The 24612-nt window shown below is 39.0% G+C and overlaps 2 protein-coding genes across 2 annotated transcripts; both read right to left on the reverse strand.

The window, feature by feature from the left end:
• Positions 1-647: 647 nt before the first annotated feature.
• akirin1 (akirin 1) lies at positions 648-12509 on the reverse strand. Its single transcript, XM_041240562.1, has 5 exons — positions 12138-12509; positions 2846-2995; positions 2154-2288; positions 1339-1410; positions 648-1061 (listed from the first exon to the last, which is right to left on the reverse strand). Exons 1-5 carry the CDS (start codon positions 12340-12342, stop codon positions 1051-1053), a joined length of 573 nt encoding a protein of 190 aa, XP_041096496.1. The 5' UTR covers positions 12343-12509; the 3' UTR covers positions 648-1050.
• A 6260-nt stretch (positions 12510-18769) lies between these two features.
• On the reverse strand, positions 18770-23216 carry cnr2 (cannabinoid receptor 2). The gene is made up of 2 exons (XM_041240556.1): positions 23041-23216; positions 18770-21905 (listed from the first exon to the last, which is right to left on the reverse strand). The coding sequence occupies exon 2, from the start codon at positions 21799-21801 to the stop codon at positions 20701-20703; it is 1101 nt and encodes a 366-aa protein (XP_041096490.1). The 5' UTR covers positions 21802-21905; positions 23041-23216; the 3' UTR covers positions 18770-20700.
• Positions 23217-24612: the final 1396 nt, after the last annotated feature.

Below are 24612 nucleotides of genomic sequence, written 5' to 3' on the forward strand. Positions count from 1 at the left end.
TCCATCATGTTATATGCACCAGCACAGTTTGCTTCAGAATGACACTGCCACGTGCCTCAAGGTAACATATACTACATTTCAAACAATTCAACTCTCATCCTAATAAAACAAATAATCCTAATAAAAAATGGTTTTATTCAGTAAAGGGCAGTGTGGTCTTATATGCCAGCTATTTGTACATTCAAACTGTCCATTAAAACATGCAGTCTCTCTTCAGAAGACAGTTCTTTAAAATCATGCTCTATTTACTTGGTTTTGTATATAGTAGGTTTAAAAAAAAAAAAAAAAAAAAAAAAAAAAAACAGTTGCAATGCGATCTTAAGACAATGAACAGTCCTTTTGCAAGTTACAAACTGTAAAGTAGTAACCCCACCATTATCTGAGCACAATGCTCTGCTGTATGTTACCAGAGTGGCTTTGGGAAGGGTAGTGAGGGCAAAGATGGGAGGTTTGATTAATGATTTTCACCAGAACTCAGATTGGCGATGCTCTACTTTATTAGGACAATCGTACAACTGCTAAACATTAACTGCATATCGATATATCGTGTGGTCCTCCCATCCACTACAAAGGAAAACAAGTCTGTACAAATTAACTGTAGTGCACTAAAATACAGAATCCTGAAAAATGAGTAGTCTACATAAGTACCTCATCACAGAACTTTATTTTTATTAACATTTAAAAAAAAAAAAAAAAAGAAAGAAAAATCCCACATTCAGTGCTGCTTGCAAACAAAAAGGCAGGGTTATCTTATCTGCTGCAGCAAAACCATTTTGACTGAGATTTGGCAGGTTACAGTAAAGTCAAAAGTAGCATAGTAACACAGTAGCATTGGGGAAATTACTTTTTTTCTCTTTTTTTAACAGAGGTGAAAAAGGGGCCTGCAGCAACAGTTTGAATTATATCTTCATGGAATTAAAAAGACAGATAAATCATGGCACCAAATAGTTTGCTGAAAAACAAAAAAATAAAACAAAATGAAACAAAAAAAAAAAATGTACAGCAGCCATCTGGTTGAGGTGAAAGCTGGTACCTATTGATCAAAGTTCTTCAAGAGACATCTGCAAAAGAAAAGGGACATTCTGTTACTGCTGGGGACATTCAAATTATAGTAAAATTGTTACATTCCCAAATGAACAAAAAACTCCAGATATGGGTAAAACACACCTGTATTTAATTCACTACAGTAAATACTAGAGTGGCTATTCAGATAGGGGCATTGGGAATATTTTACTACTTGCCCATTTAATATCCTAGTGTGTGTTTTGTACAATTCTCTGTTGCCAATTCAGAGACAGATTGTAGTTTTGTCAAAAAATAAAATTAAACATTTCTTACAGCTTGCTGGCCTTGCCCCATATCGTCGCATGATCTGGTCTTGTGTAAATTTCACAAACGATTCATATTGTTCTGAAAAAGTAAGATCAAAAGGAGTATCATCAATTTGCCATAGCTTAAAGAGAGCACAGAATAAACACATTCATCCCCCCACCAATAGCAGTTCATGCTTATTTTCCCTTTGGGCAATCCGGATACCAGGCTTCATGTCAACATGCATCCAATGGTACATCAGAGAATTAAAAAGGATAAGCATAGTCAAATGCTGTACAATTTCTGTTGCTGCTATGCAAATTGCAAAGCATTGCTAATTGCTGGGGAATTCTCAGCTGCCTGCAAGGCAGTTCTCACACCAAGAATCTCATTTATAAAAAGACGTTTTTTCCATCAGGGCAATTCAAGTAGAGTGCTCAAGCAGTCACTCAACAATGCAAATCTGTTTAAAAAATGTTGTACAGAAGGTACTGGGGATAAAATACACGTGACACCTCCTCAATTATGACTGACTCCAAATTTCCACTTCTGATGGGACTGTAAGATGGGATCTTATTGTCCATGGTGTAGATAGGACCTGTGTTTGATTTCTGATCCTCTGAAGGAAAAAGACATCTTCTTCAGCAATGTGACCCCTTAACATCATACTGGGAAAGCAGTGGAGTTCTTGCTTAGAGGTATGAATGCCCCCCAAACACCCCTTTCTGCAGCAAGTGAAGTTCATTAGCGGTCGCCCATGTAAAGTATTAACCAGACCCCAACCTTGCTTATCCTCAAGACACCTGACAAGATCATACTGTCAATCACAAGAGTTTTCTTACCTGCAAGCTTCGTGTTTAAAATCTGTTCGTATTCTTCACGGATCTTCTCTTCATGGTCTTTGAGCAAACGTTCACACAGGAATCCCACCTGCCGTAACGAGAATGAAGGCAGGTCCTTCTTTACTGAGGATGCACCTGGGCAAAACAAACAAATATTAATACACTTTTACCAGATCTAACAAATAGAGGGCTCATTTTAAAAGTTATGCAAGGGGAGTAGTTAAAATAAAAAAAGTTCAAAATCTCTTCACCCTGAATGTGCCTTGTGACTGGACAGCAGCAGAAGAGTTTAACTGGGGGGAAAAAAACCAAGCAATGCCGACGTGTTCTTTCCCACTGCCAACTAATCCTACAAAATCAGATAATATCTAGAATAATTTCCCTTGACAGTACTACAGCAACAGTTGTATCTGAAGTCTTTGAAATCGCTTTCAAATTCTGTTGAAGTGAAGACGTATGTCCCATATTGTTTTATAATCTGCTGGCAGTCACAATAAAATGACTGCAGGAAACCACTTTTACCAAAGGCTTGTCAAGAGGTGTTTGTGTACATGGTATTAGCCCTAGGAATGTGATGCCTCAAAAGAAATTATACAACCTAGGATGTGCATACCAATCTCTGGGACTGGGTTAAAATGATGGCTTGGATGACTACAGCACACCAACACATTTCAAATTACATCTCGCCTTACCTGGTGGGGAGCTGGGTGCTGCTATCGCTGTGCTTGGAGCCTGGCCATCACTGGAGCTACAGCCGGCTTCACTCTGATTGAAAGAGATCTCCAACTGCCTTCTCCTCTGATAGCGGCTATACTCCTGCTTGATGTTCTGAAATATCTGTTCTGTAAAATAAAACCAAAAAAACACCACAAGAACTCAGTCTATAGTAATGAAATTGTACCTTATGGAAGCTTAACAGGCAAAAACACTTCCACTTTTAAAAAGTTTGTTCAGTGACTTTTGTGACTTTTTCTAAATTGTACACCACTATACAAACCTGAATGATGAGAAAATACACGACCATGGGTTTAGCTGTATTGTATCTTAGGGCCTAACTAAAACATTGGAGAAACATGCAAGTGAGAACAGTAACTGACAACCAGCAGAAGAAGTCATGCAATTTTTTATAATTAATTAATATAATTTGTCCTGTCCACCACCCTACACAATCCAATGGGCAACTGGCTTCTGTTTTCACTTGGAAACTCCCACATATGCTCTCTAAAGCAATGCAGACTGACATTCTTTCCAGTTATTAACATGCTTTGACACTAAGAAAAACAGACTTCTTGCAAGTAGGGCACAGAGCAAACTTTCTCCGACCAACAATAGTAACACAAATAATGTTCAAAATGCATTAGTGCATACATAACATGTGTGGCTTGGATTTAGCTAGAAAACTGCTAACTAAGCAAAAGTAAAATATCTGTGTGAATCAAGTATAGGAAAGGACATTTGAGGTATTACAAATGAAGCAGCTTTGGAATGTACTCGATTGGGAGGGGACGGCTCCTTTCAATGACCTATTTACTGAGAAATAAAAGCAAGGGCTTTGAGTCAGTTCAGAGACAAGCAGTGCAATGCACTGCAGACATTTTAAACTAATGGTTCTCAGGACTTTAACACTGTAAATGATTCTGATATATGGGGGTACTGTAGGTGATATGTATGGGGAGCCAGACAGTACATTTTAACAGCACCCTGACAGTAATATAAATAAACTTCATACTGATGGCATTCCAAGATCCCGTCAGGGCCTGAAGAAAAGAGGCACAGCACAGTTAGTTACGCCTAAGGCAGTATGTTTTCTGTACTGCAAGACAACACTACAGCGACTCAGTATCTAGAGTTATAAGCTATAGTTAAGTCTAGGGAATCTGATCTATTTGCTTCATTTCAGAAATGTCTTCCACGTCTTGGTTCTTGAAGATCAGCTCTGCAGTAGGCATTTTCAATGTTACTGCCATTACTCTGTGCTCTAAAATTACATGAAACTGTACATCTTTCACCAGTACATATGTCTTCATGCACAGGGAAACGCCCCAGTTAAACTGTCCAAAAACTGCTTATTCTTTTTGGTCAGCAAAAACAGGTGACCACATAGTTCAGGTGCCCATGAAGACACATTTTTTGTAGGCCCCAATGCAGAGGTAAATCCAACCATCCTTGTTTAGCAAGGCAACTGAACTTGCATCAATATCTGACTGCTGGCACACAAGTACTGCAGTGCTGTAATGTTGCACCATTACTTTGTTGTCTTGATACTTCTAAGAATAGCTAAGCCAAGGAGGCACAGCAGCTGCGATTTAACAGGTTATATCAGCACAGCATACAGCATCATTGCATCTTAATACATAGCACTGTATTTGCTATGCCACAGAAAATCCAAAAGCGCTTGTAGCCACTGTATTTACACTGTGCATTTTGAAGATTGCAGTCCTCGATCTACAAAGCAGCAACAGCACAAGGAGTGGGAAGTTCCCAGTACCACATTTGCCCACCTGTCTGGGAGCAGTTCAGTTCCCAATCAAATCACTGCTATCTCTCTGATAAAGGTTCCCACTCAGTGGCAATGTCCTCTGAGGTTTAAGCAAACCCCTAGTGATCCAACTTCAATTCAAACCTGTACCTTCATTAACTATGCATTCCCCGTGCATATCCCCAACCATTAGCCATTTGTTAGATAGTTAAGTGTGCGCTTACTGTACTCTGCCAAACTAGAAACAGCATGCACTTTTTCTACAAATAACTTATATAAGCTCATAAGAAAGCCTGGACTCTCACAAACTCCTATGCCATGGGATGCAAACGTTTATATTAGAGTTATTAAAATATACTCTTCTCCATAGAAGGGCTCACTCCAGGTCTTCTTTGCAGCCAGCATCGTCAAATCAGCCAGCATTAGTTCCATACGAGAGGCAGGAGTGATACATCACCCAGGAGGAGATTATTAAAACTTTAACCAGAAATACAGGACCAAGAGCCAGACAGGATTTGACTCGCAGTACACTGCATTCTTCCCACAGCAATTCAAAAAACCTAGGCAGCCTGCTCTTTGCATTAAAGCAGTTTTCAACAGTGCAAGCCTGCTACTTGTGTGTTGATTTAATTGTATTTATACCGTTCCACAGACACAGATCATCATATCAAATAACAGAGGCCATGCTGGTAATTTAAAGGTCCACATTTCATGGAAATAATAAAAGATAGAATTCAAGTCAACTGGAAAGATCCAGGGCTTGGCAGCCTTTCCAGAACAAGGCAATGAGTTGCTGCCTGTCGCCTAGGACTCGACACTGAACCCATCCACGCAGCTGAACACAGCTCAGACAAACAGCTCTAACATATCTCCAGTGTGTGTAGGTTGATTGTTTTCTCTGTTAAATAAGGAGCTAGGCTATTTACTGCAATGTACTACAGCATCATAAATAAAGCTACATACTGTAAGATACAATTAATCGCACCTACGTTTTACTCCAAGGTGCTTGGATAGAATTTTGAAATCTGTCAATGGCCCATTTTAAAGCAGAACGGCAAACTCTGATTGTCCAATATTTGTTTGTTGACTTTCACATTGCACACAAGTGTCCATAACTAACTTGATAAGAGTATAGTTTTAAACTTGCATGCACCCTAGCAAGCCTTTACATTTTCAAGCACTTTTTAAATGCAAACTAAAAAGAAAAAAAAAAACTGCTAGCATGGCTTATGAAAGTCCCTCCCCTGCTCCCCACAGAATGGCAATGCAAACAATGACAGAATCCCATTTCAGGTGTTGCCTAGCAACAAAGGTGACCTCCCAGTGGCCAGAAAAGATGATCAAATACAGCCTCTTCCATCGATGATGGGGAAAGCAGAAGCACGCACCTAGAAGTTGTATTTATTTATTTTTGAAATAGCAAGATCATGTATGACAGCTCCTTGCACAGGGAAATTTGTTAGATATACCAGATTTAGCCTCATGAATGGCGACTCGCAATGCTTTATCAACAGGCAGTTGATGAAGCATTCCAGTTTTTAGCAAAAGTTTGACACACTATCTCCTCAGCTTTGTTTAACTACTGGTAACTGAATACAGTAGAATGATTCACTGCAGGCAATGTGTACAGTATACTGCAGACTGTGTGCATTAGGAGTGTACTCCGATCCCCTTTGGAACTCTGTTGCTGGAAAAAAAAACAGAGTTAAAAAGGAGCAATGAAAGGCCTTTTGGAAACAGACGATTCCTGACATGCTTTGACCCTTGAGATAAGGAGAGAAACTCACAAGCAGGCTGGAGTTTAAAAGAAAGCCTTGGAATTAAAAGCAGAGTTGCAGAAATGGGCAATGATTTGCTGTGCTTCAGTTCATGTTACACAGATTACAAGCTCTCCAAAAAGCTCAAACCCCAATGCATTTCCTTTTCAAAGGCGGCTGAAACGCAATATTGCCAAAAGTAGCACAGGAAACCACGAACTTCCAAATGTTAGTTCTGCAGTGGCTCCTTCATGCCAACTTTATTTGCAGTTGTTTATTCCAAAAAATGGCACACTGCCTTTTTTGCCTTCTGGTATTTCAATTTGAACAATGCGTAGTTGCAACCAATTCAGAGTACAAATAGGAGATGAAAGTTGGCAACACACTAAACGCTTAACCCTGCCACAACCTATTAAAAGCTGCTTCTCAACAACCTAGTGCTTCATACAAGTACTTTCAGTAACTGAAAGTCTGGAGTCCGTGTGGCAGTCTCCATAAAACGAACCGCTTTGTTTTCCTAATCTAAGTTTTTTTTTTTTTACCCCCCTGCAAATCACAACAGCACACTCAACCCTTCACTACTTATTAATTGGTCATTTAGCAGACGCTTTTACTTAGACAGCGTATTTATGCAAATAGCAAGAAAGTACTTCATTTTGTTGCTTGCTTTTATTAATTAGTTTCCTTCGCTATTCTCAATTTAGAAGTCTGAAATCCATTTTAAGATACTGGATTTAACAATGAATGGTTAATTAAGTCTTATTATGCACATCCCCACTTTAACCCTGTGATCAATTTTATACTGTAATGGCCTTGTATATATGCCTCAATAGTTGCAAATCCATACCAAACAAAAAATAATAACTTTAAAAATCCTGACATTTCTATGGTACAGAAAAGCTAAAGGAGATGCCGTGGGTGACCTTAACAGCTTGTGCCTATTTTAAAAAGGGAAGAGGGGAGGGGGGAATACAAGACTAATCCAACACGCACATATCAATTTGGCAAGGAACTAACATCCTAAAACAATAAATGTTGTGCAATCAGTTTACAGCTTGCTTTCTTTAAGAGAGTGGCCCCGTTGACCTAGTTGGCAAAACAACTTCTGGCATGTTTTCAGTTCAAACTCACCCCAACACTGGTTAAAAAACGAGAACAAAGGGAATTCTGTCAGAGTAGTAAATGTCAGAGATCCCAACTAGCAGGGCAAATGCACCATGCACTGCACACGAAGAAAGAAAGAACACACACAATATGTTTAGTTCTAATAGTTACCTGATGATTAAGCAGTTTCCCAAAATATCTCCTAATCTACAGCAGAAACAGTGAGGCAGCTCCAACCTTTAAAATCATGCACACAGCATACTTTAGAAAGGCAGTGTGTGCATCTCCAGAGGTTCAGAGACACCTGGGACCAGAATCTCAGGTTACCGCAAGCTCGCTCCGATGACCTAGATTTATCTTTAGATACAGAATTAAACGCACAGCAGGATACAGCCTAAACAGCTAGAAAACACACATTAACCAATTTTATAAAAGCAAGCTTTAAAATATGTAAGGGTAAAGGATAAAATAAACATGCCAATAAAATGCAGGCTTTTATCTGATGCTATCTGAAAACACCTCTTTTTCACCTCAAGCAAAACAGCACTGTTTCAATTTGCACCACATAGAAATTTAGTTACAAACCAGTGTTTTCAGGGTTTATGGAGTTCATTTTGCTTTGGAAGACAATGGGAAACTTGAGAGAAAAGTGTTTGAAACCAGAGGCCACAAATATTCCACATTACTGGCACTGGCAGTCTAAGACCAATGATGATAATTGTCCAATGATGCACAATTATCATTCACTGCTATACAAATTGCCAACGATTGCATATTGCTACAGTAGGCTGTGGTGTACTAATTGCTATCCAGGGATGCCAGGTCCCAGATTGTAAGTGTGCATTTACTGTAAAACAATACAAGTGTAAATGGAATCCAGCTGCTTAGAAAAATTAAAAAAAAAAACACATTTCCATGGAAACTGTCTACTGTAACAAATTCAAACCACTGCTTCCAATATCATCATATATCTGGCCTCTTCTGTTTTCTTACGTGTCGCAATGTTTTGACAAAGTAAAAGCGGCAGTCATGCAGCACCATCTGCATCTCTGAATTCAAATACACAGCACCTATTAGATTTAATTGCCATTCCTTTTTCTTTTTGCAAATGAACACATTTGGATGTGTGTACGACAGTTGTTGGGTCATATTCTTTTCTAAAATGTTGATGTCATGAATGAAAAGGCAGCTGCTGGGCAACCCTTTAAACACAGTACCCTAGAGCACAGTGCTGAATATACAATGATCTCAACTTTAACCACTTCTGCAAACATATTTTACATTTATAAAAGTATGTACGTCGACATCATTTCACAATCATGTAGCAATAGATCAGCCCCTTAAACATTTCTTAAGCAAAAACGTTCTGGCACACACACTGGAAATTAATCTAGTGTTTGCATTGCAGATAATATATATTTCTTTAGAGGGCTACTCCCCCTTCAGCATAGGTATAGGAAAGAGCTCTGGGCATCAACTACAGTGTGTATGGGACTGTCCAGCCATCACACACACTGACACGGTCAACAATGTTTCTTAATTAAATTATACTATCCGACGATAAAGAAACGAGCTGAAAAGCTAATTTTCTAGCTATTTTATATTCCTTAAAGAAAACTGATCACTTTACTGTTTAAAAGGATGTAGTCACTAGACTGCACACCGTTTGTTTCATAAAGAAATTCTGTCTGGAGACACACCTCTTGCAAATAAGGCAGAATTAGCAGAGATACAATTGAAAATGCATTATGTGTTTACTTTTTATCCTGGCTATTGTAATGCCAGCAAAACCCTAAACTTCATTTATGGCGTAAATAGGATTACTCTCTCATGAGATTGCTGGACTGTTACTTAACTTTCATTATTTGTTATTGTAATGCCAGCAAGATAAAACAGATATTTTCCAAGCACCTTTATTTTTAGACTGAACTACAGTGTGAGTGGAAAACTAAGTATGATTCTCACAAGTGCTGGACATTTTGTTTTCTGAACTGTTGTAATGTAATTCTTAGGCTGTCCTGCTTTTTTAATGCCAGCAATGAGCCAAGTGATGTTTATAAACATGATAACATAAGTGTCTTCAGGTACTTTAGCAACAAAAGCAATTGAAAATCTTGGCTTTACTCAAAAAAAAAAAAAAAAAAAAAAATTTGTGGTAATATTTATAAATGTACTCATTAAACTGTGAACACTATATTTATGTTCAAATGCCATGTTTAATTAATACATTGCTAAAAGGTGGGAAACTTTTCCCACCTACAAGATTTCCTGGCTTAAAATGCCACAAAGCAACCATCACTGTGGCACCATATCCACTAGAAGGAGAACATGCTGGCCACTGGGTGTGAAGCTCTGTCTACTCTGCAGCTTTGTTCTTCCATTTTAGCTTCCCTTGTGAGGCAATCTTCTACAGGCTTGCCACACACAACCTATGGTGTCCTAGGCATTTGCAAGGACAACACTCAGAGCTGAAGACAGACATACAGATTACCACATAAGATCAACTACAGCTAGCCTCAACTCTGTCAGAAATCTGGAAATAAACTAAAAGCACATCCAATTTTGGATGGCAACACAAAACAGCCTTTGCAGAACAGTCATGGAGGAGGGGGAAGAATAGCTGGGAACAAACTTGATGCTTGTCATGTGAGACACCAGGTTAAGACCAAGAGCGATCTGGACATTAACAAAACCAGCTGTCAACCAGAGTCATCTAGCAGCAAGTGCACAAGAATCTGTCCAGGCTGAAAGGGCAGCAGACAGTGATAAATTAATTTCAAGATTATATTAGTCCCATAACAAATACAATACTGCACCTGCACCATCCAGTTCTAAAAGTGTGGAAATTAATTTTAGCTTTTAAAATTCTTTTAAATAAAATATTTGTTAAGCAGAAAGTACCTTAAAAGATGGGAATGGCTGCTACATATTCAGGGTAGTGATGACTATTGATTAGCAGTCAGCTAGCTAAAGCTACATTTATTAGGTTTAGACATGAAAGCATTTTGTTTCGATACACTAAAGACACACATTCACTTGTATGGTAATATAAAATAATGGTTTAAAATTAACATAGGCTGTTACTTCCTCATATATTAAATCCTCAAAGCCCAGTGGTAATTCATTTTATAAGATTTCTGCAGTAAAATCTAGGCAATTATCTGCTGGCCTTTCAGGAGGCTGAATTCCAGTGCATGGGCATTTGGGCAGAAATAAAACTATAGACCACAACAAGCAGTGAAACATCTAGAGCCCATTTATTATGTTAATCAAACATTATTTGTGAACAGACTTTATTCTGTGCAAACCCCAAATCAACCTAACAATATCTGCCTTCCTCCCATGACCGCTCTCTACTGAATGTTGGCATGCCGGGCTTTTACAAAACCAATTATAAAAAAAAAAGCCTTTGTTTTTAATACAGTTTGAGTGGTGCGGGCGGTTCGTTAATGAGGGTTTCAAAAAACGGTCTAGTTTAAGTGCTGGTGTTACATTTCTGTTAAATGCCAGTGCTTTCTACGTTTTTATATAATTACTAAAGGTTTATATTTCGGATAAAAATGGGAGCAACGTTTTTGACGAGAAAAACAGGCAATAACCCTTGACTTCTGTACTGTAATATGAACCTACAGCATCTGCCTGACCAACGCCTGCATTTAGCGCAAATTACGTATTTATTTATTTAACTGGGGGGGGGGGGGGGGGGGGTTAGTAAACCATCAAAAACATTTAACTCCTTCTAAATTGTTTATAGAAATAAATCATGACGTTATATAACAAACACACACAAAACTATCCCTCCGTAGAATTTCGTCAGCCTAAGTAAATGCCAAATGTATTTTCTTCCCACGGTAGCATAACGTGGGTGTGGGGCACATGTTTGCGGCACCTACCCGTCTACCCACACCGAAAATATTTACCTGCTCAAAAGCACATTTTAGACTAGGCAGTTAAAGACTCGGACAATCCCTTTAAGGAGGAAGCTGTTGAAAAAGGCGATTCTGTTCAATCCCTACCCTGCTGCGAGTCGGTGTATACTGTCCCCAACCCCCCACTCTCCACACAAGAAAGCATTGCAATGCCAACAATTGGTAGTGCTAAATTTTGACCAGATCTCAAGTGTGTTTTCCAACCCATCGGCTCTGAACCTCTGCCCCTGAAAGCGCTCCTATTGGCTACATTTGAAATCGGGGCAGTTTACGTGGGTCATTTTGTCACTAGGTCTTTGTGTTGTTTTAAATTGCATGTCAAGCACGTAGCTCCACAACAACAAAAAAATACATATAACTTGTGTTCTCCAGTATTACTGTAATTGAGAAGGCGTACAATTGATTTGCATCTCTCATGACCTACCGTACTGGGGATATGGCAGCAAGCTAGAAAAAGTGTCAGCCTAATGAATTATATTCAGGGTTATGTGCCAAGACGCCTATCAAAACGTGGTGCTTTTAGGGAAAATGTACACTACTGGAAAGTAAAGACCTTGATGGGTTGACTACAAAAGTATTTAAACATTTTTTTTTAGCTAAAACATAGACTAAATAAACCTGCGTGTGTGTGGTGTTACGACCCCCCCCCCCCCCCCTCCCTCACACTCCACCCAACCCCCCCTTTCCGGATTTCATATATTCGGTACGTATTTACCTGGTGTAAGTCTATGTTCTCCACCCATGGATTGCTGCTGGGCCGAGTGCTGCGGGCTGTCCGTGGCCGCTCTGAGGTTGCATCTTTGCGGAGACGGGGTGGCCGGCGTCCCCGGTAGCGGGTTGCATCTCCTCCGCTTCGGGGACTGGGGGCTGAGCAGGGCCTCAAACTCCATCGAACGTTTTAACGTGGCTCCACACGCCATGGCTGCTTGCGAGAAGCAGAGAAAGAAAGGAAAAAAAAAAAAAACGTACACCGAAAGACCGTTTAAACGCTGCCGCAAGGACAACCCGACTCTCGCCCGTCAGCTTACGCTTTCACAAACTGCAATGGCGTCTCCGGCCGGGTGTATCTGCCAACTGCCCAGCTTCTAACAAAATTCAGCGACGTCACAATGGAGGTCTGCGCCAGTAACTCGCAAAAGGGGGAGACAGAAAATAAATACCTAACGATCTCTCTCATATCTAACAAGAAATGTACAGCGATACATTTATTTTAGATTTTTTTTTTTTTTTTTTTACGCGGGGAAGACATCGCAGTGAAACTATAGCATTCAGAACGAGAGATACTTGTATAGGTACGCATTAGGCCCCCCTATAGGAAATGTTAGGTTTACGGTCTAAAAAAAAAAACTGTAACTCTGGAGACCAAACAATTCTCAGGGTAGGGTGATGAGGAGACAGAGCCAATCTGTTATTACCGTGGAGCTGTGAAGTTTATATTTTCCACGCTACACATATTATAATTGCTTTACAGAGTGGTTTGTTTCGTAGTCAGAAGGCTTGTATTTAGTATTTATTTATTTGTTTGTTTATTTTGCCATGATTAGAACTTTGTCCATTTAACAAATCACAAAGTAACAACATTCTGGCACAACGACTAACCATCAATTGCAATGTGAATTAATAACACGGAATTTAAAAGCTGCATTGAATGCAGCTGAACACAGTTGTAACCCACACAACATGTCTTTTTAGCATTTGTTTTTTGAAGTTATTGCTAATTTTCTCGACCTAATGTAAGGTATTATTATGGGGAACAATGTAAATAGGTAGGCAGATTGTGTCATGCCCTTCATCTTTCCACCTGGAGCCCAATCCTTTGACCATACATTCTGTCCCAAGTGTAACAGCATTGTCCTGTCCTGTTTTATTGTAAATTCTGCAGGGCAGATTAAAACTCGATGACCTGTTTGCAACTGAGCAAGCACTTTAGGGGAAATAAGGTGTATCAGCTGGGGAGCACAATATGCTAAAACCCCATATGTAAAAGACTTTGAAAGATAAGGACACAGCTTGCTCTACTTCTGTCTTTTTATTTCAGTCAATTAGCTTCCCTGGAATAACTCGTAGCTCAAATAAGTGATAGCAAAGCTTTAAAATGTATTTTCTTACATGTTATTAGCACATCAAACATGGTCACTTCTCCACCTTTTATACATGTCCTTTAATTCTGAGATGGCTGACTGATCTTCTACTGTACATGCCCACATGTTCCTAAGGCTGGCTTCCAAGTCTGAGTCTAGGTCCTGACCAGTAATTAAGCAGACCTGTTCACATTAGAATGCCTGCTGTGCATTTTTAGTCTGTTTTTGCGAACAGATTTAGAAAATGTCATTGTCTTTGTTTTATACGTTCAAGCCAACAATATGTCTAAGGAAAAAAGTGGACAGCCATATGAAAAACGCTTTAAAAAAAAAAAAGCTATCCCATAATTATGTTCTATCTTGTTTTACACATACAAGAGTAGAGTTGACTACCCCACTTACTTCAGCTTGGATTTCAAGTTGTATATCCTTCCATATACCCACTCAGTGCAGTATAGGTCTATCCTTCAATAACCCCAAGGTTGTAAAGGCTGTACTGACTGTATTATGTTGAAATACACTTTATACTTTTTTTTTTATTTTTGCTTTGCTGTTCTCCAGTCTAATCTTATTAGCCAAAGCAACTGTGCTAATACTGTAAGACAACACACAGTACTTTCTACTATACTACAAACTGGTCATAGGATACATATTATAATAAGCAGGCCAATGCTTCAGATCCTCATATAAACTCCCTCTATTCCAATCAAGTTATGGAAGTTTCACATTATATTAATTTCATTGGGTAGGGCAGGGCTTGTTGAGGCCTTCTGCCAAATAAAATAAAATAAATAAATAAATAAAGATCACAAGGTAATTATCTCAATATTACCTTTTCTATATATATCGTGATCACATTTATCCCAGGATCGCGAGAAGACAGAAGTCACTTTTTGATGGCTGCAACGAACCACCAAGTCATCATAACTGGAGTTTTAATATTATCCAGCGTGTACCTTTTTTAAAATATTTTGGTAACTGTGAATTTAGTGCCCTTGAAGGTTAATAATAATAATAATAATGGCACACGCTGGGTCATGAGATCCGGGGTGCTTGGAAATGCGGAAATTTGTTTTACAACTTGTAAACTGCTGCTGTCCTTCTGCAGGGAAGAAACGATAAAGCATGCCAAGGACTTGTCAGCTACAGCACAGGAAGTGACAAAGGGCATCCATTAACCTGCTTCCCTAGCAGACACTTAAACTGGATTACACCCAGGCAAGGACACTGATAAGAAATCAATCATGCTTTTTTTTTTTTTTTTGCCTAATAGAAAGCCTCTGTTGTTCTGGAGCAGTTATACAGAATAAAACCTTTCTCCACATTTTAAAACCCTGGTTACCATTACATTTTCTCCTTCTTATTTGCATCAGCAATATGTTCACTGCCCTCCCTTATTTGCATGCTGAAGATTCTCTTTTTTCCTTTAATCACAGCTCTTGGCATGCCCTGGTGTCATTTTCTCAGTTATATCTGGTTCATGTATCATCAGCCAGAAATGGAGGAACACCCCTGGTACACCTGAGCTGGAACGAGCCAGCTGCGTCCTATTCAATAGAGGGCAAAATGTAAGCCTACCTTAAATTATGGGCAAAATGTTCTGTGCATTTCTTTCTGTAGGTTTCATGATTACATCCACATACACACATGTTTAACAGCTGGGAGAATTCTGTAGTCTCAATAACATGTCAACAGAGATGGAAAAACAGCAATTGCTCCCAGTAGAACAGTATCTTATAATTAACTTTTCTGTGCCATAAAACCAGACATTAGTGTCCTTTACATAACTTCTTTCTCATTGTGTACCCTCGGATGTTATTGAAATAATACCTGTCATGAAGTACAGTATATCTGTAATGTTTAAGAAATTCCAGTCACTGCTCAGGGCAATAGGAGGGAATTGTTTGGAAGATCTCCTGGTTCTTGATGGTTACCCAGCTGGTCCATTAAAATCCACTTGACAACCACTAGATGCATGTCATAGTAAAGTCAAAGATAGAGGCACAGGTTTGATTTATTTAATGTATTAATTTTGTAAATAAATGTCTAGACAGTTATTTGGCATTCTGGTAAGGCTTTCAGCATTTTGGGAAAAAGGGATTAGTTAGTCAATCAGATTTATTGAAAGGGGCTGAACTTAAAGTTAGAGCAAGCCTTGAGTAGTTTAATGGTAATCTTACATGAAAAAAAAAAATTGCTACTTTTAAAACATCAGCTGGATTGTAATATGTATAGACATCAATGCCACCTGCTGGATAGTTAACACATTACAGCTCACATTGGAAGACAGTAGCCTCTTGAAGCAGACTGTACTGACTTGCTTTACCATTCCAGGTTTTAGAAGATAGTCCCAGATTTTCCCAACAGCTTCGCTGGAGATCTTGGTTTTCAGTGGCTAGTGTTATGATTCACCATTGATTATCATGTTACATATTTCAAAATAGACAGATATTCTCAATAACCAGCTAAAGAGTATTGTTACCAAGTCTCATCACAATCGCAAAAGCAATTTATTTTACAGAAAGATGACTGTATTCCTGTCGCTGGACTGCGTTTAGGGTGAGATTATCTTTTAGGATAAGCAGCCTGTTGGATTTCTTTGCCACACATACAATTATCTACAGACCAGATCGAATACAGTATGTCATTCCCAGGCCTAGGTCAAATGGTTTAATGTCAGCCTGGCCCAGTACATTCGGTGAAAATGCTTTTGCCTGGCATATCGTTTCCTTAGCAACCTTATGATACTATTAGCTCAGCATACAAACTATAGAGAGATTTGATTTGGGTAAAGGGTGAGGAAGAGACTATTAATATTTGATGGGGTTCTTTGTGTAATAGAGATCACATGCGGTATATGGTAACTAAAGCCTAAAGCTTAAAATGACAAGGCAAGCTTTCTACACAAGAGACACTTTATTTGAAACTGGCTTGCTTTATAGACCATACAACCTAAGTGTTAACTACTTCAGAACTTCATTTAGCATGTTGTTACAGCTTCACAAGCATCTCCTAAAGCATCAAATCAGTTTGACAACTAGCCTTCAACCTGACACCATGTGTTTTACTTTGCTTGCAAATTGTACATATTGGGAGACATCTGCATTAGTCAAGAGACAAAAAAAGAAGAAACCGTGTTGGAATTGATACCTGTTATTGGACCAGCACAAACATTGCAATTATACCTTTTTGACATGTAATTTCTAAAAACAGTAAAGTAAATCTAAGTACTGGTAAAGCACAAGGAAAGCAAGTTTGGACATTTTGACAAACTGGAGTACAGTAACTAAATACTGTGATATGAGTAAAAATAAAAACTACCGTGCAGACTCACTCCAGTAATCTTTTAATAGGATTTAAAGTTTTAAAAACCTTTCAGTCATTAGAATTTGATTTTCTATATCTACTGCTCTCCCGATCACTGTTATACTGGTACTTTTTTTAAAACACCATCAATTTAATTTTGCAAAACTAGAACAAAACAACTGTTACTAAGAAGACAAATGCTTGGTAAATACATTGGTGTATGTAGTCATGATAGTGCCTTCTTTTGAAGCACACGTGTGAGCTGCGGGTCCCATAGGAAACCAGCTTGAATGCTTCAGTTATCTGCATAACAGCTTCAGAATATCTAACTGAAACCAATGGTAACCTTTACCATCCTGTTTGTAAGAAGATGCACGGTATGTCTGTGTCTCTGTCTTGATGTCAGACTAAGTTTTTATATATGTTTAGAGAAGCGCTTATTCAACGTGCCTCGGTCTGGACACAATGTATTGTATGTGTGTAAATCATATAAGTGACTACAGTGGAGATGGCTTACAATGATCTTTTTCATGACACTATAGCTCTAATTTTTATAAAAATACTATCTATAAAAACAAAAAAAATCCCTGCTATTTGTCAAATGAGTCAAGTTTCCCAGTGGTTTCACTTGTGCTGTTTCATTTACAGTCAGACTCATTTTCATATTCAAGTTGTTAGGGCAGTAGATTCACACGATTACCAGCCTAACAAAGCAAATGTGTTCCTTTATCCACAAACTGGTTTACAGGTGTCAGCAGATTCCATTCTCACATGACCCCCCACTCCATTCCTCCACATGCACAGGAGAGAAGGTTTGTGTCATGTAGGAGGCTGTGAGGGGAATTGATTAGGGCAGGGATTAGATAATTTAGCACCAGTAGGCTCTCTGGTCCTAAACTTTTAAAACAATTTGCTCCACTGTTGGGTTTGAATCTGGCTTGCTCCACATGTGCCAAAATGAGTTTGTTAGTCTCAACTTTAAAAAATGATTTAATTTACCTTACATAACCCATTTAAGAATGTGCAGTTCAAACATTTGGATGCCAGCCTTGTGCAAGGGACAAGTGTTCATTTGTAATCTGCGTTAGTCTTCATGAATAATGGCTTCCCAAGACACAAGCACAGCGTTTGAACCTCAGCACAGCTGTCTCTGCGAGGGGCTTACACTGTAGCCTGGGCTCCCCTGGATTGTGTTTCACTTGTCAGTTTTTGTTTTCCTAAAAAGAAATACTGGTTTTGCTAAAGATAGCAAATATTTTCTTTCTCTGAGGCCTGCCCTGAAACAGGAAGACGGGACAAGACTGGGCTATGTAGGAGTTTAGTTCAGTCTAGAACTGTCAAGTTCCTTTACAGTGAGGCTTTGCCATTGTCTGAGGTGGGCCAGCTATGCAGCTTGATACACAGTCTAACCCAACACAGCGTTTTGACTCCAGGACCTTACACAGCTTGCCTACTATCCTGCCAAACAAACTGCAGCCAAGGAAGGCCATTGGTGTCTTTCCAGACTTGTCATACGTGACAGTGTCACATTTCTCGCTCAGTACGTTTAGAAAATTGATCTTCGGGTGTTGTGTATTGTTACAACATATATTATTGTTTGGATTAAAGAATTTGACACACCTGAGGGTGACTCAGTTGGAGGAGTGCTAGGTTTTGGCAGTGCTAAGTTGTCGTTCTTGGTTGGTGGTTTCACAGGGAGCTCCTGTGGGTTAAGGAAATAAAATTGGCAGGGACTGAGTCACAATGGCACATAACTGAACATTCTAAATTGGGTAGAAAATGGGCTAAATTCTATTCAATTGATCTAAATATTAACAGCCACTGTTTAAAAAAACTAAACAAAACAAAACAAAAAAAAAAAACAGGGCCCTTTGACAATCAGTGCACGCTGTAAATAAAACCTGTTAGCCAATATCCAGGAGGAGATGAGAAATGAGACGATCCACACACAGACTTGCTGGTAGTCTAATTTAATAGGGACCAGGCAGTCCTTACAGCACATCTAGATTAACCAATGTACTTTGCTCTTATACAGATATTATATGACAATGGCATTTAGATTAATTAATTACAAAGTTGTAGAAGATTCAAGCCATGCTTTCAGCTACTAAAACTGTAGTTTCAGCTATTTGAAAGGCTTACAAAATATTAAATACAGGTAGTTATACAGTAGTTACTTTAGTAATTCCTAATAAAATGTTACTATAAGGACACAATACCATCAATTAACATTAACTGTGATTTATATTAAGCTGGATTCAAACCGAAACCTCCAGATGTGAGAACTCAGATAAATCTATTTACCCCCAAAACAGGTGTACATTAATTCCCTTAGTTCACTGACTGGTTTTAATCACACGTGCCACAGCTGGTCACTCTACAGATCCCATAACTGCCAGCCGTTTGCAAGCTAAATTACACAATGCAAAGAGTGAGATGGAAAATCAGCATTTTAAAACATTCAATCAATCAACAAGCAGCCTGAATATGCAAATCTCTTGGTACGACTGAGGCAGCCCATTGTGTGTGAGGAATCACAGCCTGTTGACTAAGTAGGCTGGAGTGTTTAAGGATGGCTGCTGGAAGGTTGAATGTGTGGAGGTGTTGTCTGTTCAATCCCATGTGTGCTGGTTAGTGTGCTTGACAAGTTATTGCTGGTGTCAAGGCTGGGTTTATTATAATCAGCTGTGATGGTTAGAGATAGTGGAGGCGGTTGTATGTATGTACTGTATGTCACACAGTTTTCCATATATTTGGAGAACCGCTTATTCAGTTGTCATGAAACTTGGTTATTTAACGTAAGCTATTGAGAGAATCAGATTCTGGGGATATATGGAGATGTCTGTCTGTCTGTACATCCGTCTGTATGTCACATTTAGATCTTTGCATATATCTTGAGAACTGCTTATGCAATTGTCATGAAATTTGGTATTAACATTATTTAGGATAAATTATTGAGAGTATCATATTCGAGGGATATAGGGGGGTGTTTGACTGTCCGTTCATGAGTCTAGCTATTGATTTTATAGGTAAAAGGAATTCACTGTCTGATATTAATGTGACAAATACATATTTTGTCTCTCATGAATGTCTCAAAGGAAAACATATTCATATATTAAGAACAAACAATTGCATTCAAACAGTGATAAACAAGTTATTCAACATATAGGCAACAGTCAAAAATAATTAGAATACAGGCGCATTATCATAGTTTAGTTTACATGCACTTTCTGTGTACTAAAGTGCAAGACAGGAATTTGAAAGACTAGTAAGAAGATAGTATCAGGGCTGGCTGCATGTTAGTCTGTCAGACAAGACGATTAAAGAGATGGCTCGTTTCTCATTTGGTTAGACTGTACATTTACTTATTGCAAACCTGACTCTTATTTATAGTGAATTAATAATGGGGTATTTACAAAATGCTTGGTTTGAATTAGACATTATGCAAGATTCTATAGTGCCTTCCAAAAGTGTTTATAAAATGTAAAGCAATCAGTGTTTAAAGCTATTAAATAATCACATTGTATAACATTAAAATTACACATTTTGTGACAACACATGACAAAATATATTAATACTCATTCCAATACTTGTAATGGCTTATGACAATTTTAACAGTGTATGCACAAAGCTATACAGTTTTACTTGGTCCTTATGAAGGTGCTATGAATGCTGTGTCCAGTGTCCCATTGACAAAAAGTGTTACTGTTAAATTAATCCAGTTCTGTAAACCTGCACAAGGTATTTACTTTATAAACCAGGGGAAAAGCAAAAAACAAATAGACAGATTTTCCCTTTAAGAGCTATGCCATAGTTACAATTTTGCAATACTTTAGCATCGTGTGGATTTCTGGCCGGACTGCTGTACACATTTGTAACAGAAATTGGTCTTCAGGTTTTTCTGCAGTCTGTGAGTGATGGTACCTCAACCAATTCGCAGACAGTGTCTGGATGGATTGGTTTCTGTTGCCCATCAGATTCCACACTGCTCCAGAAGAACGTTGCTTGATCATGACACCTGGCCACAACCCCCAGGAGAACATGCAGCATGTCCTTGCTCCTCAGGGCATAGACCAGCGGGTTGACCATGCTGTTCACAAAGCACAGGGTGCAGCAGAATGCAAATACCATCTTCAGCTTGTTGTCCAGCTTGGAGAACAGATCTACAAACATGAACGACAGGACAGGGGACCAACAAAAGACCAGGATGGCCAGAATCACACCGAATGTCTTGGCCAGCTTGATGTCCATCCTCATTCGGGCTTTACCGCTTCGGCTTTGGATCACATGCTTTTCCATGTATACAGCGTGCTTGTGTGCTTTCCAGAGGATGTGAATGTAAGCGTAGACTATGAACACTAGCAAGGAAATCACAAACGCCAGCCAGCAAGCTAAGTACGTTTCGTCTACACAAGGGAACAATTCGGAGCACACTGAATTCAGGGTGCTACAATTCCATCCCATGAGCGGCAGGAAAGAGATGAGGGCTATGGTCGTCCACAACACAGCGAGGCTAATTAAAGCATTCTTCCGAGTTATGATGGTCTTATATTCAGAAGGTTTGTGGATGCATATGTATCTATCGATAGATGTCAGTAACAAGCTCCCCAAGGACCCAGTGAAGGCCATGATGACTCCTCCAAGCTTGAACAAGAACATCGGTGTGGAAACCATGTTCTTGAACACGTGGAACTCCACAAAGAAGAAGGAGAAAAAAATGCTAGCAAACAGATCGGCCAAAGCCAAGCTGCTGATGAACAGATAAGAGGGCTTTCCTCTCAGATACTGGGTGGAGAAGATCAAGCACAAGACTAACAAGTTCTCTAGGAAAGTCAGAGACCCCACAACAAAACAGATTGAGAAGACAACAATTTTCTGGCCTTCCGTGAGCACCATGAAGGCTGTAAAGTCCACGCAGGATTCGTTCTTTTTTCCAGGGGCTACAGTGGTGTTGCTGTAAGGACAGGTGGAGACTGTGTCAGTGCTGCTCATTTTGAGTCTTCTTGATTCTTGCACACTTCCTCTTCTTCTTTAAAGCAGTGGGAGGTCGGGAAAGCAATCATTCATGATGAACTCATGGAGCGCAGATTAAGGGTCTTTTGTAGAAAAAAAGAAAGAAAGGATACATTAAAATATGTCAGACAGGTTGATTTTTTTAAGTTTTTGAAACCCTTTAAAGACTGATGCAGAGCACCGCATAGACAGGCTGCCCTTTTGTGCATCTGGAGGGTTCCATAGGCTTGTTATGTAAACATTGTATTTTGAGGAAGGTTTGGCCACATGGTATCCATTGAACTGCCTTGTTGAAGCTATTGCTCTGATGTATGTCCTCCCAAACTGCTGTAAAGACTACTTATCTGCACCTTGTATTTCCCCATAGTGCCACATGATGGCACTATTAAACACATTTACTCTGACGGTTTTGTGTCTGAAGTTGTGTGACACAGAATCCCCATTCTAAAGCTGTTACATGGGATCTGTCTGTCTGTCAAATATTAGCTGAGCTAGCTTTCCATTTCGTTGCTTTTAAACAGTCAATAGTTTTAGCACACTTTGAAGCGTTTTAGCAAATGTAATTTAGTTGATAAACAATGTTTTGGATCAAGAAGTAGATTTTTTTGGAATTGATTTGAATCAGAAAACAAATATGCAGAATGAACTTAGTTGGGTTCGGGGTGAATCAATGCTTCTGAACCCACATGATCTGATCAAAACCCAACCGGAATGCAGCTCAGAACTGATTTACATGCAGGATATTTAGAGAACTTTGGAACCCGTTCCTGTCTTAGGTACAGTAGCTGGATTACATGGTGCATATATACGGGTCTTTAAGTTAATTATAATTGTAAAGTCACTATCAGATTGCAATATTGCTGTTCAGAATTATATTCTCTATAGAACAGATGCCCTGCAAGTTTTAATGTTCTCAGTCAGTGCGTTTCACACTGGATGAATAACTGCAACAGAAACATTTCCTTTAAAATGACCTTTTGCTATTCCCATTTTACTATAGACGTCATGCAGCAGAATACCACATCATCCTATATACAGGTACACTGTACGGTAGAAGTCTTAAAAGATGTTTAGCAGAGGATTGATTCATAATCACAATGTGTACAGTAAAACAGAAACATTATAGGAAACGATATACTCTACTGCCAGCATTTCTTCCATTTGTACAGTCTGGCTATTGCCATTCAAACAAATTTCTGAACAGATCGGTCTTCTTACCTTTAGGGTGTTAACAGTAAGCAGTCCAGACTGCATTTTGCTTTAGATCCTTAACAGCTACTGTCTCTTTATCTTGCACATTGTAGTTGCAGATTGCTACAATGTTGGAGTGTGCTAATCCTTCCTGTTTGTAGCTCAGCCAATCTAGAAGTGTAGCGAGTGAGTGGAAAGTACAGAAATGCCTGTCTGTCTCTCTCTCTCTCTCTCTCTCTCTCTACCTCCAATACACATTCATCTCTAACAGGGTCTGCGGAATATAGCATAGAGTCACTTATAGCATCTGGATGAGCAGCGACACCTTTCCCATGTGAAAGAGCAAATAGGAATGGAAATATAGACATTTATTTCTACATATAAAACTGTTCAGTTTTTGTACACTGCAGTTATACCTCCTTTCAAACTTTTTAACGTTGTACACAAGAGTCTAGCATCCTAAGGGATGTATTGAATTTATTCTAGAACTGTATTTTAGTTATATTATGAAAAGGGACATCTGTTGGAGTTAAAATATTCAGGGATGCTGAATTTAAGAAGGAGATGTAAATGGTTACTTTATTAGAACTATTGCATTGCAAACAAACTCACAACTGTATGCTAAGTCTGGGATTCTTATATGCAATCAGCCCTGTTCATTTTTGGCTAATGGATATTTTCATACATAAAAAAGTAACATATCAAAAACTTCCCAATCACAGAAAGGCAGAATGTCTCTCACTGAAGTTTACTAGAGTAATGTTGCAGTTTTCTAACAGTTGTACTATGCATTTGTCATAGTTAACCATGATCTTTTAACATGCTTGAATGTACCTCCCTGAGTTTTACAATGCTAACCTATGCTTTACCATGCTTTCACTAGGCTTTATTACACTTTGCTGTAAGGGCTGTTGGTCTTACTCTACTGCCTCCTGTACAACTGTATCTTTGGTCCTTTGTAGCCTTGGCTGACCAATACTGGAGGACACACCTCATCGAGAGTGGCTCCTGCCAGATCAGAAAGCAATATCCTGGACAAGCCTGTATAAATACTGCATTCATCTATCACATGAAGCAGAGCTGTGAGCCTCGATCGTTCAATTGCATCATGTTGGGGAAATCAGTCGAGGGTCCTTCTAGCAGGATCATGTTTGCAAACTGTGAACAGGCATTAAAGTTATGGAATCTAGTAAAGAATATATACATATATTTTTATGTACTGGCTCTATCCCAATCCTCAAGATCTGAAGCCCAGCTTAGTCTTTGTTCCATCTATACCCTAAATTACTTAACTGAACCAATGATTCTTAGAAAAGCTGGAGGATTCCGGACCTCAAGAACCATTGCAGTTATGAAATTGGACAGCTTTTGCTGATTGGCCCAGGATAGGGGGGTTGGGGGTGACTAAAGTCCCAACTCCTAACTAGTCTCTGCATCTGTGATTACAGAAGAGCACCCTTCTCATTCTCACTGTAGCATTCTGGAATTCTCTTTTTCCTGAGGTGAGAAACATCATTTCCTCTGTCCCTCAGAGAACAATTTATGAGCCAGGTCTATTATTTTGACCCCCCCCCCCCCAACACCATTAATGAAAATGGG

The sequence above is a fragment of the Polyodon spathula genome, unplaced genomic scaffold (genome assembly GCF_017654505.1).
Source record: "Polyodon spathula isolate WHYD16114869_AA unplaced genomic scaffold, ASM1765450v1 scaffolds_624, whole genome shotgun sequence".
NCBI classification, from domain to species: domain Eukaryota; kingdom Metazoa; phylum Chordata; class Actinopteri; order Acipenseriformes; family Polyodontidae; genus Polyodon; species Polyodon spathula.